At 43.4% G+C, this 13,847-nt stretch overlaps 1 protein-coding gene across 2 annotated transcripts in view; it reads right to left on the bottom strand.

Annotated features, from left to right (window-relative positions):
* Positions 1 to 1,811: 1,811 nt before the first annotated feature.
* Positions 1,812 to 13,847, bottom strand: part of UPK1B (uroplakin 1B) — a 28,392-nt gene continuing 16,356 nt past the window's right edge. The window contains exons 6-8 of one of the 2 annotated variants that reach the window (XM_080822040.1): positions 11,565 to 11,744; positions 6,565 to 6,648; positions 1,812 to 2,611 (exon numbers count right to left, since the gene is read on the bottom strand). In XM_080822040.1, the coding sequence (XP_080678166.1) occupies positions 2,561 to 2,611; positions 6,565 to 6,648; positions 11,565 to 11,744 (315 nt within the window). In that variant the 3' untranslated portion in view covers positions 1,812 to 2,560. The remainder of the gene's footprint in view (positions 2,612 to 6,564; positions 6,649 to 11,564; positions 11,745 to 13,847) is intronic. The other variant, XM_080822041.1, reaches the window with a different exon arrangement.

Raw genomic sequence — 13,847 nt, 5'->3', positions numbered from 1 at the left:
TGCCAGGAGCCCGCGTGGCCACCTGGGAGGAATGAGCCAACCAAGAGACCATGATGACGCCTCTGGCATTGCAACCCAGTAACACCTACCCCAAGTTAGCCTGACTCATTTTGGGTGTTGGGCAGTAATCGTTCTTTGTGCACCTGATAAGCGGGCCCATGGTCTGTTGGAGAAGTGGCATTTTCTCAAGATGGTTTTGTCTTCGTGGGTCTTGAACCCACCAACCTGCCAGCTCCCTGCTCGCCTTCTACTCCCTGGTCTAGCAGGGCCGGAGGTGGCATTGTTGAGGCTGGACCTGGGCTTCGCCCTGAATGGTGGTTCGAGTCTCACTGTGCGTCCCACTTCCAGAAGGGGAAAGCTGGGCTGCCTCGGCAGGTGGAGAGGGGTGGAAGCAGGAACTAGGCAGAGCAGAAATTGCTCTGCAGTTAAACTGGAGACCCTGGAGCAGAAAGTGCAGGGGCCTGAATGGCCGAGTCTCTGCAGAGGGGGTCCTCTGGCCTGGGTTTGTCTCAGCTGGAAGATACAGCCTCCCACGTGTTGGGGGCTTGCGCATAGTGGGTACCTACATGCAGAGACTTACTTGATTTTGGGGCGGATCAAAAACCTGTCCAAATTTACAGTGGAATTTTCACCTTCTCTGAAGATAAGGCTGAGGTTCCACTAGGAATCTAGCTGGAGAGGGGACAAGGGGCACTGACTAAAGGCCTGTGTTCTTTCTAGGTACTTCTTGGTAGAGAAGGCAGGAGGTAAGATTTAGAGAGCAGCAGGAGGGCCATCTTGCCCCACGAGAGCTCTTCCTGCCCCTACCGCTGCCTTAGATTCCAGCAACCAGAGATCAATTTTCAGTTATCAATGAAAAATCCATAGAGAAGATGAAGAGAGAGGGAACTAGTTGTCACTCACCCCTTAGGATGAATTAGTCTGTACAAAGCCTTTCCCTTAACCTAGCTGAGATCAAATCACAAGGAGAATGGAATTTTGTGGGTAGATAGAGTTTTGGGAGCATGCACGAAGCCCTGGAGGGGAAGTCAGAAGTGGGTTTGGGGCAGACTTTGCTCAGGCAGCAGACAGCATGAGGCACTGGAAAATCTGGTTATCAGTGGAAGAAAAAGACATCAGAACACCTGGGAGTCATTTAAAAGCTTGGCCCAGTGTAAGCTCCCTCCCTCTCCTCTCTTCTAAAAGACCATGGAGAAAACCTTCTCAGCTAAGTGCAGATGTCATTTATCCTGACAGCAGAAGCACTCCCCTGGAGAGACAAGGTGATGGGCAAGGTTGGTTGAGTATCAGGACAGGAAACCTTGGCCCCCTGTCCTGGGAATTAAAATCAGGCTGCTGCCCCAGCTTTTCCCCAGGTGCATGGCAGAGGTGTGTCCACACCCCACTCCTCCTTTGTCCCTCCCTACCCCAGGGCTCAGCCTCACTCACCAGGATGTGGGATAGGGGCACTCCTTGTGACAGAGTTAGCTGTGAGTAGGACCCTGAAGAAAACCTATACTTCCTTCATAGGATACATCATTCACAGCTGAATTTCGAGATGCTTCCCTTGCAGAAGGAAAAGGATTGAGGAGCTGGAGCTCCATCCCACTACTGGGCTAAGTGAAGCAGAAATGAAAAGTAAAAGTCAATTTAGAATTTCCAACCATCAAAACCATACAGCAAAGTTACAGGGCATCCAGCAGGAAACCTCACCCGATCGCATTTTCCATCGCCTAAACGTTAATTCCCATGAACCTAAAAGGCTCTTGCATTGGAACACTTGTTTTGCTATGTGACCAGTTATGCCACTGGTGAAAACAAAAGAAAATGAACATATTTAAAAGCCCTCTTTATTTATAAGACTAGACAAATATTGACTTGTAAGAATTTCTTTCAGGACCACAAACGGAAACATAGTTTTAGAAGAGAAATATTTTGACAGTAAAAGGAATTAATGCGAGAAGGGCGCTTAAAACACACAGGTCACCCTGCCATGTCTGAGAGGAAGTTTCAACCACTGTTAACTCAAGGTTGGGCGTTGTCCTGGAGAATAAAAGGGTTCTAAGGCGGCATTAAGGGAATCACTGGAATCTGTGTAGATGGGAGCCACCATAGAACAAAGGCCAAAGATCTCTCTCAGCAACCTTTTCCTTAATTCTCTCACCTGGGCAAGACTGAGAAGAATGAAAACCTTCGCAAGTCTCTTTCAGAAAGCAGGGAGAAATGCGCGCAACCTTGCTGTGCGAATACAGATTTGGCTTGCTGTGATAACACAGGTTCTTGTGGAAGTCTTTATGCCCTCAAATTAAAAATAGGCAGGGATGGAAGAAGTAGTTATGGACTTTCCAAAGTCTTCCTTTCCTACCGGCTATAAAAATGTTGCAGTACGCTAGACCAGACTGAAAACCCTAGTGAGAATTTTGAGAGGCTGTGAGCCCAGGGGAACACCTCTACCTCGGCAGTTCGAGTAAGAGGCACAGAGCCCCCTCGGGGCGCAGGTTGGGCTTTACCAGGAGAGCTCGCTTGCAGCACCGGGCCCAGAGTCACTGGAGGAAGGTGGTGTGGTGGTGACACTTTGTTCTTAATATTCAATTCTGCTCCAGTAGAACATGGTACCCAGGAGAACCCAAAACTAGAATACAAAGGAAAAAAAAATAAGGAATTGTTTTAGAAACGACTCATACTTGGGGGAAAAAGGATGTTAGGTTCACTCAGGCCTAGATGATCCTGAATTTTTAAGGGTAATCTCGCCTTAAGAAACCTCAATGGGCAGAGGTAACTATCCTGCTGCTCAGAGATAGCTTCTCTGTTCTCCACTTCCCTGCACCAAGGTGCCCTAGACTTCCTGTTTGCTGGGGCTGCTCCCCTCATGTCTGTGCTGAACTAGCCCCTCAGGCAAATTCTTTCTTCTTCCCATCAGGGCTAATGAACTTCCGGTGGATTCTTATTTCTTGTACTATTTGAAGGTACAAGTTGCTTGCTTTCTAGTACTGAACCTCTCCTCCCAAGAACCCCCTATTTTCCCAAAAATGCTTGTGACCTGGAATGGCTATCCCTGAAGAATGCCACAGAACTCAAGGTTTCTGCCTCAGGTGAGGAAGGTTAGAATATCTGGGTTCTGTTGCAGCTCTGACACTCCCTCCCTGCATCTGGAAAGTAACGATAATATTCTTCACCTGCCCCAGAGTTAGATGACGGAATGAGGAAGAAATACTATTACCACAAATGCTTGATGTTTATTGACAACTTACTGTACATCAGGCACTGTTCTGAGGGCTACACATACAATTTCCCTGAATGCTTCCAGAATCCTACAAAGAGACCAAGGCACAGAGAGGGTAAGGAGACTGGCTCCCTACCTAGCTACTGTTGGGGGGATTTAGTGCTGAAAGTATTGGACATGATGCCTTGTCCATAGAGGTCTTCGATACATTTAGTTCCTTTTGCTTCCCTCTTTTGAATTTCAGGGGGACTTACTAAATTCAGAGTGCACTTGATGCTTGTGGAAATGTCAAGAGTTTCAGCTGGTCTGGAGTGCTAAGGTCCTTTAGAACCTTTAAACATTATCCCACAGTTCCTGCTAGCATGGCAGGAAGAGAAACTTCATAGAAGTTGTTACCATTCAAGTCATAGAAACGTGTTACCATTTTCCACTCACTCAACAAACTATCAAGCACCTGCTTGTGCTCAGAAAGGCCCTGGGGATACAGAGGGCAGCTGGATCCCCAGTTTTTAGCAGACAAATACGTTGTATTGGAGTGATGGAGACACGGCCACGTGTGTGCGGGGTGGAGCGCCGTGGGACTTCCTGAGGGTGGGTGAGGGACCACAGAAGACCTCTCAAAGGAGCTCACTTTTCCTTCCTGCCTCACTCAGCTTCTCACGCCAAACCCAGCATTTCCTAAACTGTGGTGCTCAAACACCCAAGGGACCCTCATGGGTGCGCCTGATGTCAAGGCCATTTGTATAATCATGTTAAGACTTTATTTGCCCTTTTCACTGTTTTCCACATTTGCACTGACGGTGCAAAAGCAGGGGCAGGTAAAACTGCTGGCGTCTTAGGATTCGAAGTAGAGGCAATAAACTGTGTCAGTAGTGGGTGTATTCTTCACAGCTACTTGTCAATAATAAAAAAAACGGCAGTTTAAGAGATTTAGAAGTTTAGAATTTTGAGATTGTTTTTGATGAAGCAGTAAGAAATACTAATTTTATTAAATGTTTACCTTTGAATAGTCATCTTTGTTTTTTTAAGATTTTATTTATTTATTTGACAGACAGAGATCACAAGTAGGCAGAGAGGCAGGCAGAGAGAGAGAGAGAGAGAGAGGAGGAGGAAGCAGGCTTTCTGCTGAGCAGAGAGCCCGATGTGGGGCTCGATCCCAGAACCCTGAGATCATGACCTGAGCCGAAGGCAGAGGCTTTAACCCACTGAGCCACCCAAGCGCCCCTAGTCATCTTTTTTTTGAAAGATTTATTTATTGGGGTGCCTGGGTGGCTCAGTCAGTAAAGCGTCTACCTTTGGCTCAGGTCATGATCCTGGAGTCGTGGGATCGAGCCCCATGTCAGGCTCCCTGTTCAGAAGGGAGTCCACTTCTCCCTCTGCCCCTCTTCCACCTTGTTCTCTTTTGTTCTTTTCTCAAATAAATAAATAAAATCTTCTTTTAAAAAGATTTTATTTACTTGAGAGATAGTGCATGTGTGCTCCTGTGCTGGAGTAGAGCGGTGGGGAGGGGAGAGTGGAAGAAGACAGGGGAAGCCCACCATGGGGGGCTCCATCTCAAGATTCTGAGATCACATGACCTGAGTGGAAATTAAGAGTTGGGCACTGAATGAACTAAGCCACCCAGGCGCCCCTGAATATATATCTTTTTAATATTCTTGCAATGGAAAGTATGCATAAAGCAGTTTTGTTGCATACTGAAATCTAATGGTTGTCTTAAGGAAAAGCACTTGTGTGATTGCTTGACTGTATACTGAACTAGCCTTTTTTTTTTTTTTTAAGATTTTATTTATTTATTAGAGAGAGAGCACCAAGCTGAGAGAGGGGGAAGAGGAGGGGCAGAGGGAGAGGGAGAAGCAGACACCCTGATGAGTAGGGAGTCCGCTGACATGGGGCTCCATACCAGGATCCTGGGATCATGACTGAGCTGAAGGCAGACACTTAATGAGTGAGCCACCCAGAGGCCCCTGAACTAGCCATTTTTTCATGAAACATGATTTTTACTTGAAAAAATGACTAATAGACAAGCTACAGTTATTTAGATTGAATGTTTGGCAGACATTTTCTCAAAAATTTATGAAGTGGGTCTGTCTCTTCGAGGAAAACTGACAGTATTTCTTGCCAGTGATAAATTTGGGTGCTTAAGCAAAAATCAGACAATTTGTTTCTATCATGATGGGTTGATAGCATCCTCATGATAAAGGTCCTTTCCAATGTGGCAACAGATTTCCTGGTATCTCATAAAGAATTCAGCCAATATTTGGAAGATCAGCATAACTCAGTGAACCAATATTTTCCCAAATGACCAATGCATGATGTTATGGAATCATGAATGGGTGAATGATTTATGCATATCGTAAGACAAACTGATGTAAATGTATTTTAATATAATAGAGTCTGAAAAGTTTGTTGACATAGTTTTAGATTCCACATCACAACTAACGCTTAAGAACCTGCTAGTTGTCAAGTTTTGTGTAGTACCAAAAAAGATTATTCACAGTTACTTTTAGATAAGGTTATCAAAGCATTCCTTTTTTTTTTTTCCAGTTATCTATCAGTGTGAGGGTGGATTTTCTTCAAATCCTTCAGCCTAAGCAACTTACTATAACATTAAGTGAAGAAGCAAATAAAAGGACCCAGCTGTCTTCTGTTAAAACCAGACACTAAAGATACAGTGCTACTTTTCTGTTTTTTGTTTTGGAAAATAGTTACTTTTCCCATAAAAATACATTGTTAATGTTAACATGTAATTAGTTTATTATTGTTATTTTAAATGAATTAATAAGTTTTTAAAAAAATTCTGGGTTAATTTCCATTAGGGTAAATATAAATAGATATAGCCCCCATAAATAAAAGCTTGTTAGAGTCCTCAGTAATTTTTGAGTGTAAAGGGGTTCTGAAATCAAAAGTTTAGACCTGCTTCCCAAATGTAACGGCTCTTAATCCTGATAGCAAATAAGAATCATATGGAAAGAAAAGGTTTTTTTAAATGCTTGGGTCCTGCCCCTGGATCCAATGAATCAGAATCTCAGAGAGTGGGGCCCAGGTATATTTTCTTTTCTCGAAGCTTCCCCAGGAAGTGGTATCTCAGTATAATAAATTAATGAATTAATGAGATCCAGAGAGCTGGAGGCAATCAAGTGCTCCCTCATTAGGTAGTAGATCTGGCTAATAGGGCATATCCCTTCCCCTGGAGGGGATATAAACGCCCCACATGCCCACGGAATCCACAGTCCTTGGCCTGATGCCAGCAGCTTCCTGCCTCGCCCTCAGGTCTGAGGTTTTGTTTCCAGACTGTCTAGCGTGGTTGGGTTAACCAGGGCCTTCTCAAGTTCTCTCCTTATCAAGTGCAGGCAAATACTCACAGTCCAGCAGAGAATGGCAAATCCAAACCAGGCAACCCCCCAGGCATGTCGGTTCATGGGTCCAGAGATGAGTTCATAGCACCCCTGGAGGAGCACGTGGTTCCACGTGTGTGAGAGAAGAACCAGAGAAGAAGATGTAAGGGATGGGTGGGAAGGCAGATTTCTACTTGGATCAAGACTATCCCAAAGTCTAGTTTAACATACTCAGGCTATTTCCACATGCCCATGGACAGCGGGTATCAACCGGGCTTTGCTGAGGGAACAGAAAGAGTCCTGTTCAACAACTACTCTAGATCACATTATTTTGTGTCTTTATCACTCAGTCTAACAAAGGTGCTGCTCTTTCAGGCTAATGTTTTTTCATATTGAATACGTGGGCAATGTATTCTCTTTTTAAAAAAAATTGTAGTATAAAGTACAATATAAAGTATTCGTAATAAAATTTGAGTACTTATTCTCTCCCTACAGAATTTTTCGGTGATTTTTTTTTTTTTTTTGAGGGCAGAGGTACCTTTGATTTGTTTGTTCTTAAATGAAAGTACTTCTGATCTATAAATATCAAAGATTTTTTTTTAACCATTAAAGGAACCCCTGTTTGATGCTGTCTAAATTCTCATTTGCTATCATATTGCAGCATATCTTTATTGGATTCTAGTGAGACTTTGAGAAGCCAAGGTGTGTGTGCCAACGATTCATTTTGTATTAATCAAATCATTCATTCATGCATGCCATAATCCAGTGAGGTTTTTTTACACGTGGCAGGCTCTGTTCCAGTCACCATGCAAAGTGCTGGAGTAAAACACACGTATAAGGTTAGAGCTGCCCTCTGAGTGACCTGTGCTAAAGCTCTGGGAGAAGTCTAGTGAATGCAGCAGCCAGGTGGTTCCATGGGCCACTGAGGTCCAGAGGGAAATGTCCTCAAAAGGCTGACCTTGAAGTTTAGCCCCTGCCCCGAGGCTATAGGTGACCACGTGAGGTTCCATCTTTCTGACCCTGTTCCAGGCCCTTGTTAACCCTCTTATGCCCCCTGACTTTGCTAAGCCTTTATTTCTCTCCCATTTACTCTTCTCTATCTATGTTACAGGCATCTCCATTCACCTACTCACTCAAGTAAAAAAATTTGGAATTATCTTTAACTGTTCTTCTCTTATCCAACATCAAATACTTAAGCAAAACCTTTTGGGTCTACTTTAAAAATACATCTCAAATCCAAACACTCATTACTTCCTGCCCCTGCCTTGGTCCACTATGGTCTCTCTCCAGAATTACTACAACAGCCTCTTCACTGGTCTCTCTGGGGCTCAAGTCCACTGTTGGCACCCTACTTATCTTTATACAGTGCCAGAGGGATGCTTGTAAAACATAAATCAGATCACTTCAGATCCCTGCTCAAAAGAAATGGCTCTCTACCACCCTTAAAATGAAATTCTGAGTCCTCACAATGGCCTAGCAGGCCTGTCTGACATGGCTCTGCCCCTCTCTATGAGCCCAGTGTCCTCTTCCAGAGGCTGTTTCCCTGTAAAGCTAATGAGCTTAAGCTTCAGGGCTGCTTACTTACAAGACCATTTCAAGCCCCTGTACTTAATTTTGTATGCATATTTTTAATTGTTTTTCCCAAGGAAGGTATCCTTCCATACAGATTCCAGCCCTACAAAATCTAAAGCATCCCAGTCTTCAACTCCTCCTTCACTCATTCTGGCCTTGCCACACTGATGTCCTTGATGTTCTTTTAAAAACTAAGAATGCTCGCACTTCAGGGCTTTTGCACCTGCTGCCTCCTTTGCTTAGAACTCTCTTCCTCAATCTTCTTTAAGTGTTTCATTTACCCATTTAATTCAGAACTCTGTGCAAGTATCCCCCAACAAAGCCTTTCATGGAAAAACACTATTTTCCCTGTCATTCCATATACACTCACCCTGCTTTACTTCTGCTCATGGCATTTATCACTACCAGGAATTTATCATGTATTTGTTTGGTAACTTGTTTGGTGTCTCTCTCCCATGCTACAGTGCAAGTACGAGGGCAGGGATCTTTTTGTGCTCCTGGCTGAATCTCTAGGACCCAGCACAAGTGCCTGGCACAAAGTAGGCACCTAATAAATGTTGAGAGAATGAATGGAGCCCAACATGAATTAATGATTACAACAGTATCATTTGTGACAGAGTAGTTCATGAACACTCCTATATCCGTTGCTCACGGATCTTCCTGACAATCCTTGGAGGGGGTCATTTGTCCTAACAGGTACCCATAGAAACCACTTATGTCGGGTGCCAGGCACTGGGCTGGGCATTCAGCAGTGACAAGACAGACATTGACATTGTTCTTATAGAACTCACAGACAAAAGCCCCAGTTTTTTCACCTCTTCTAATTTAGTTCCTGCTCAGAGTGTGTGTGTTTTGTTTTTTTGTTTTTTCTTTTATCATTGTGCTGGTCCTTGATCTTCCTCAGTTCTGTGATAATGTTCCCGAGGTACAATGATCAGATTTTGCACACAGAATTTCTGGGGCAGGTGGACCATGAGTAAGAACACATGTATCTGCGTCTGACATGCTATGTGAATTCCTGGTTAGTTTCTATTTTCCCCATACCTATGAGGACATCCCTAATTTTGTTAGCCTTCATTTATGCAATGTAGATTTCAAAATCTACAATATGGATGTGAAAAAGAGAGTCATTCCCCTCTTCCACCACCCACCCACCAAACAGTTCTCAGTGCCTGCTCTGGGCCAGGCGGTATGAGATGTACTGAAGATGTAGAATTGAGTAATGCACGGTCCTCAAGGAGACTCAGAAAAGATAGATTGTGAGCAAATACTTGCAATATGGTTCAGGGCTGCAGTAACAGAAGTCAAATATAGGAAGAACTGGGCCATATTTTACTTGGTGGAAAGGGATTGCTATAGGAGAAATAGCAGGACCTATGACTCAGAAAGAACGGTGGTGTGTGGAAATCTGGGGGACGGGGAAAGGGAGAGGCAGAAAGGTGTCGAGGGTGAAGAATGAGTGAGATTGAGAGGGTAGGAGCACAGGGAGCCGGGGACAGAAGAATTTCAGGTGCAGGATTTTGGCAGGGGAGTAAGGCTGCGTGATGCTAAGTTTGTAGTTGTGCAGCTAGTGGGGAGAGGAAGTAGAAATGTTAAGCACAGGTGAGACCAAGGAATCCTATGGGAGGAGGTGGGAAGCATTGTCAAAACTCATGGGGACTTTCCTCACTACCAGAACATTATATGTCCGAGGGAGATCAGCTGATTATTTCACAACAAATACCCTTTCCTGCCCTTTCACAGAGATGATACACTCTATACACAATCCAATCCAATCAAGATACGTTTGTGTGGGCCTGTGCCAAGGTTGAAATACTGAAAGCATTTATTTCTCCTGAGAGTGATCATTATACTGCATATTGTGCTATAAGGAGCACAGTTAATTGTTACAGCAGTCTGAATATAACTGATGCAGCAACAGTTGCTGAAAAGCTAAAAAGGGTGGCTTTGAGGGACTCTGCAAAATAACCTGCATCACACCCATGTCCTTTTCTGGATGAACACAACCGATCCTAGTCCAGGCACCCTCCAGGTGCGGCATGATGATCAGCTGTTCAGTGTCCTTCATTCTGAATGTGTCCTTTGAAGTATTTACTCCCAGACTACTAAGGAGTCTGACATTTCTCAATATTTAATGAACTGACACACAGCCAGATTCCCTCAAAGTGGTAACTTGCAAAGCAGTAGAGGCATTTCGGAGGCTGATTCCAAGTATAGGAGAATTCTCCTCAGACTTTTTGGGAATATTTCCAAGTTTTTTCTTGGCTTACAGTCTGGGCTCCTGAGCCAGACTGCTTGGGTTTGAATCCTGACTCAACCATTTACTAGCTGAGTGACCTTGGGCAAGGTGATTCTTATACCTCTGTGTCTCAGTTCCTCGTCCGTAAAATAAGAATCATACTGACCCCTACCTTTGAGCCTTAAATGAGTCAATACACATATGGCATTTGGAACGGTATCTGGTTTTAGTAAGTACTCAACAAAGGTTCGTTAAATCGTTTCCATCAGGCTGGAAATACCTTCTCAAAAACCATCTGTATGTAAACTGCCTTCTACCCAAATCATTAACTTAATATTCCATTAAAACCATCCTATATCACCACGGAATAATGAGGGTGGTTATATCATTACTGCATTTAACATCGCCAATTGCCACTGCTCTGGCACTAGCAAAACATTCTTTTTGTATACACCCCTTCCGATTTACTTTTTTTTTTAAAAGATTTTATTTATTTATTTGACAGACAGAGATCACAAGTAGGCAGAGAGAGAGGAGGAAGCAGGCTTCCCACCAAGCAGAGGGCCGGATGCGGGGCTCGATCCCAGGACCCTGGGGTCATGACCTGAGCTGAAGGCAGAGGCTTTAACCCACTGAGCCACCCAGGCCCTCCCCACCGCATTTACATTTTTGCAAAAAGAGAACCAATCTTTGCATAGTGGAAATAGTTTTTGAAGTACCAAGTCTATATTCTATTGTACAAACAGTTTGCATTTAAACAAAGTTGGACTTTGCTATCACCATTCTCCTGTTCTGTTATTAAAATGTAGGTTTTCGGGGTGCCTGGGTGGTTCAGTGGGTTAAAGCCTCTGCTTTCAGCTCAGGTCATGATCCCGAGGCCCTGGGATCGAGCCCGGAATCGGGCTCTCTGCTCGGCGGGGAGCCTGCTTCCCCCTCTGTTTCTCTGCCTGCCTCTCTGCCTACTTGTGATCTCTGTCCGTCAAATAAATAAATAAAATCTTAAAAAAAATAAAAATAAAAAAAGAAATGTTGATTTTCCCAGAACAGCCCTAGATTAGCATCTGCATTTTACTGACAGAAAAGGAAATAGTTGACATGAGGTTTAGGGCAAAATGATGCAGAATTCTTCATGAGACATTACGACCTATAGTTCACCAGTCTTTCCCTCATAAAGAGCAGAAAACCTTCTGGCAGGTGTTGGGCAGAGGGGACTCACCTGCTTGTGGTAGTACCCGGGCACTCCTAGCTTGCAGGCCTCCACGTTGAGAGGTTCTTTCAGACTGTTCATCACACAGCACTGACGAGGCCAGGGATAGTCGGCATCATTATTCGCAGTCCGGAAGGCAGACGTGTATCTCTGCCAGTCTGACGGGCCATTGACACCACAGCAGTGGTCCTGTCAGCAGAGCAGAGATGCAAAACTCTCTTCATGCTGCTTGCTATAGCCCTCAATGTAGCAACTGAGATTTTACGGAGAAAGAAGATATGGAAAATGTACCATAACTTAAGTTTCCTAGAATTCCCCAAATGAGAGCGGAGGGTATTGATAACCTACATTTTAAAACTTACAAAATACTTCACCATTTGTTACTCCACTAGCCGTTAATGAACTCTGAAGCCTCTGATGAGTTCAGCTCCCTCCTACGCCTCACTTTCCTTCACTGTAAAACACGACTCTGTTTCCTTCACAGTCCACAGTCCTCAGAGTTCCTGTGAGGATGAAATTAGCTACTGTGCCTGACCTGTCTAGTACAGTGCCTGCCCCATAGTAAGCCCTTATTTATTAAGGGTCAATCATTAATACTAATTAATTACTTAATCAGTGTTAATTAATAATAATAATCAATACTAATTAATTAATTATTAATACTAATATCTTGATACAGCAATGTGAGGGAGGTATGATTATTCTCATATGACACATGAGCAAATTGAGAGTCAGAAAATTAAAATCTTTAGCGGTAAGAAGTAATGAGTAATTCTTGTTTTACATTTCTGTACTTTTAACATATTCTAGAGTAATTGTGTATTACATTTATAACGGGAGAAAATAAACTGGAAAAAAATAACCCAAACCTGGTGTCATATAGCTCTGCCTCTACATAGGAGAGGAAGATCAAGGAACACATAGCTAACATCTTCACACTCTGGATAGAGTTGAGGACAGAGGATAAAACATTCTTCGTATCACTTTTCCTTCCTTATTAGAAATTCCGCTAAAATGTTTCAAGGGAAGAAATTAAAATTACAGGCCCCTCTCAACTTCCAGAATGAATTACTTTCAAACAAATCTGATGGTAAATCAGCTGTCTTTACTTCTTTTTAAACTTTATTTACTAATTTGAGAGAAGAGAGAGAGAGCGCACAAGCAGAGTGAGGGGCCGAGGGAGAAGCAGACTCCCTGTCAAGAAGGGAGCCCAACACAGGGCTCAATCCTGGGACCTTGGGATCTTGACCTGAGCCAAAGACAGATGCTTAACCCACTGAGCCACCCAGGTGCTCCAAATCATCTGCCTTTAAAGCAGATTCTATTTTCCCACTGAAAATATCTTGGCAAGGAAAATAATTTTCTTGTATTTTGATCTTAGCCTTTTGGAGGGAACATGGTTAAGTTCAGACTGGGTTTTTAGAAGTTGGTAAGAAGGTTTTTCAGATGTGTGGGCGTTTGCATTTTTACTTGAAGAGCTTAGCTCTTGCTAACGGAGTGGAAAAAGTACATGACCTATAGTCAGACAAGTAGGTAGAAAATAAAAAAGTGTCAATGAATTGGAGGTCCTAATGGGCTAAAAAGAATTATTGGAATGAGAATATTCAGATAAATGAAGGAAGTGATAGAGGCTAGGGGGTAAAGAGACATCAAAGAGGGAGCAGAGGCTATAAGGGAGTTTGCTGATGATGCACTGTGAACGAGTGGAGGGGAAGGGGAGGCAGGGACAGTGTGAGAGTTGGGTCAGATTAGGGTTTAGTTAGGGATAGATATTCATATACATAAGGCAAGGCAGGGGTAACAATGGATATTCTGAAAGACTTGGATTTTTGATGATATTTAAGGTAAACTCGTATATAAGGTATGATGGCCAGTGACAGAAAAGTGGACAATCAAGTCAGGTCATAGCCCATGGTCCTTGGCAGGACTAGCCCATTGGTACTAAATAAGCAAAATAGGCAATAATTGCCCCTTGAGCTCACTGTGATGTGGAGGAAGCAAACTTGTTCTTCCAGTGTAAATGATGCTTGACTTCTAAGAGACAGTGCATGTGATTTATCTAAATTTCTTAACAGTGTCATTATCCCTAAGTGGAAGTTAATCAATATCATGGCTCAAAAATAAAATATAGATCTAGGGGTCCCACTGAGTGATGTGCACACAAGAGGAATAGATAAGAAGAATGAATGAGAATGAATGAACTTGCCTGTGTCCAGTCTCTTTTTCTTTTCATTTTTCCTTTTTTAGAGAAGAGAGAGAGTCCATGTGAGCAGCAAGGGAGAGGCATAGGGA

This window comes from Martes martes (genome assembly GCF_963455335.1).
Source record: "Martes martes genome assembly, chromosome: 1".
Taxonomy (NCBI): domain Eukaryota; kingdom Metazoa; phylum Chordata; class Mammalia; order Carnivora; family Mustelidae; genus Martes; species Martes martes.
The sequence above is the reverse complement of the archived record's forward strand: the minus strand, read 5'-3'. Positions and strand labels throughout refer to the sequence as shown.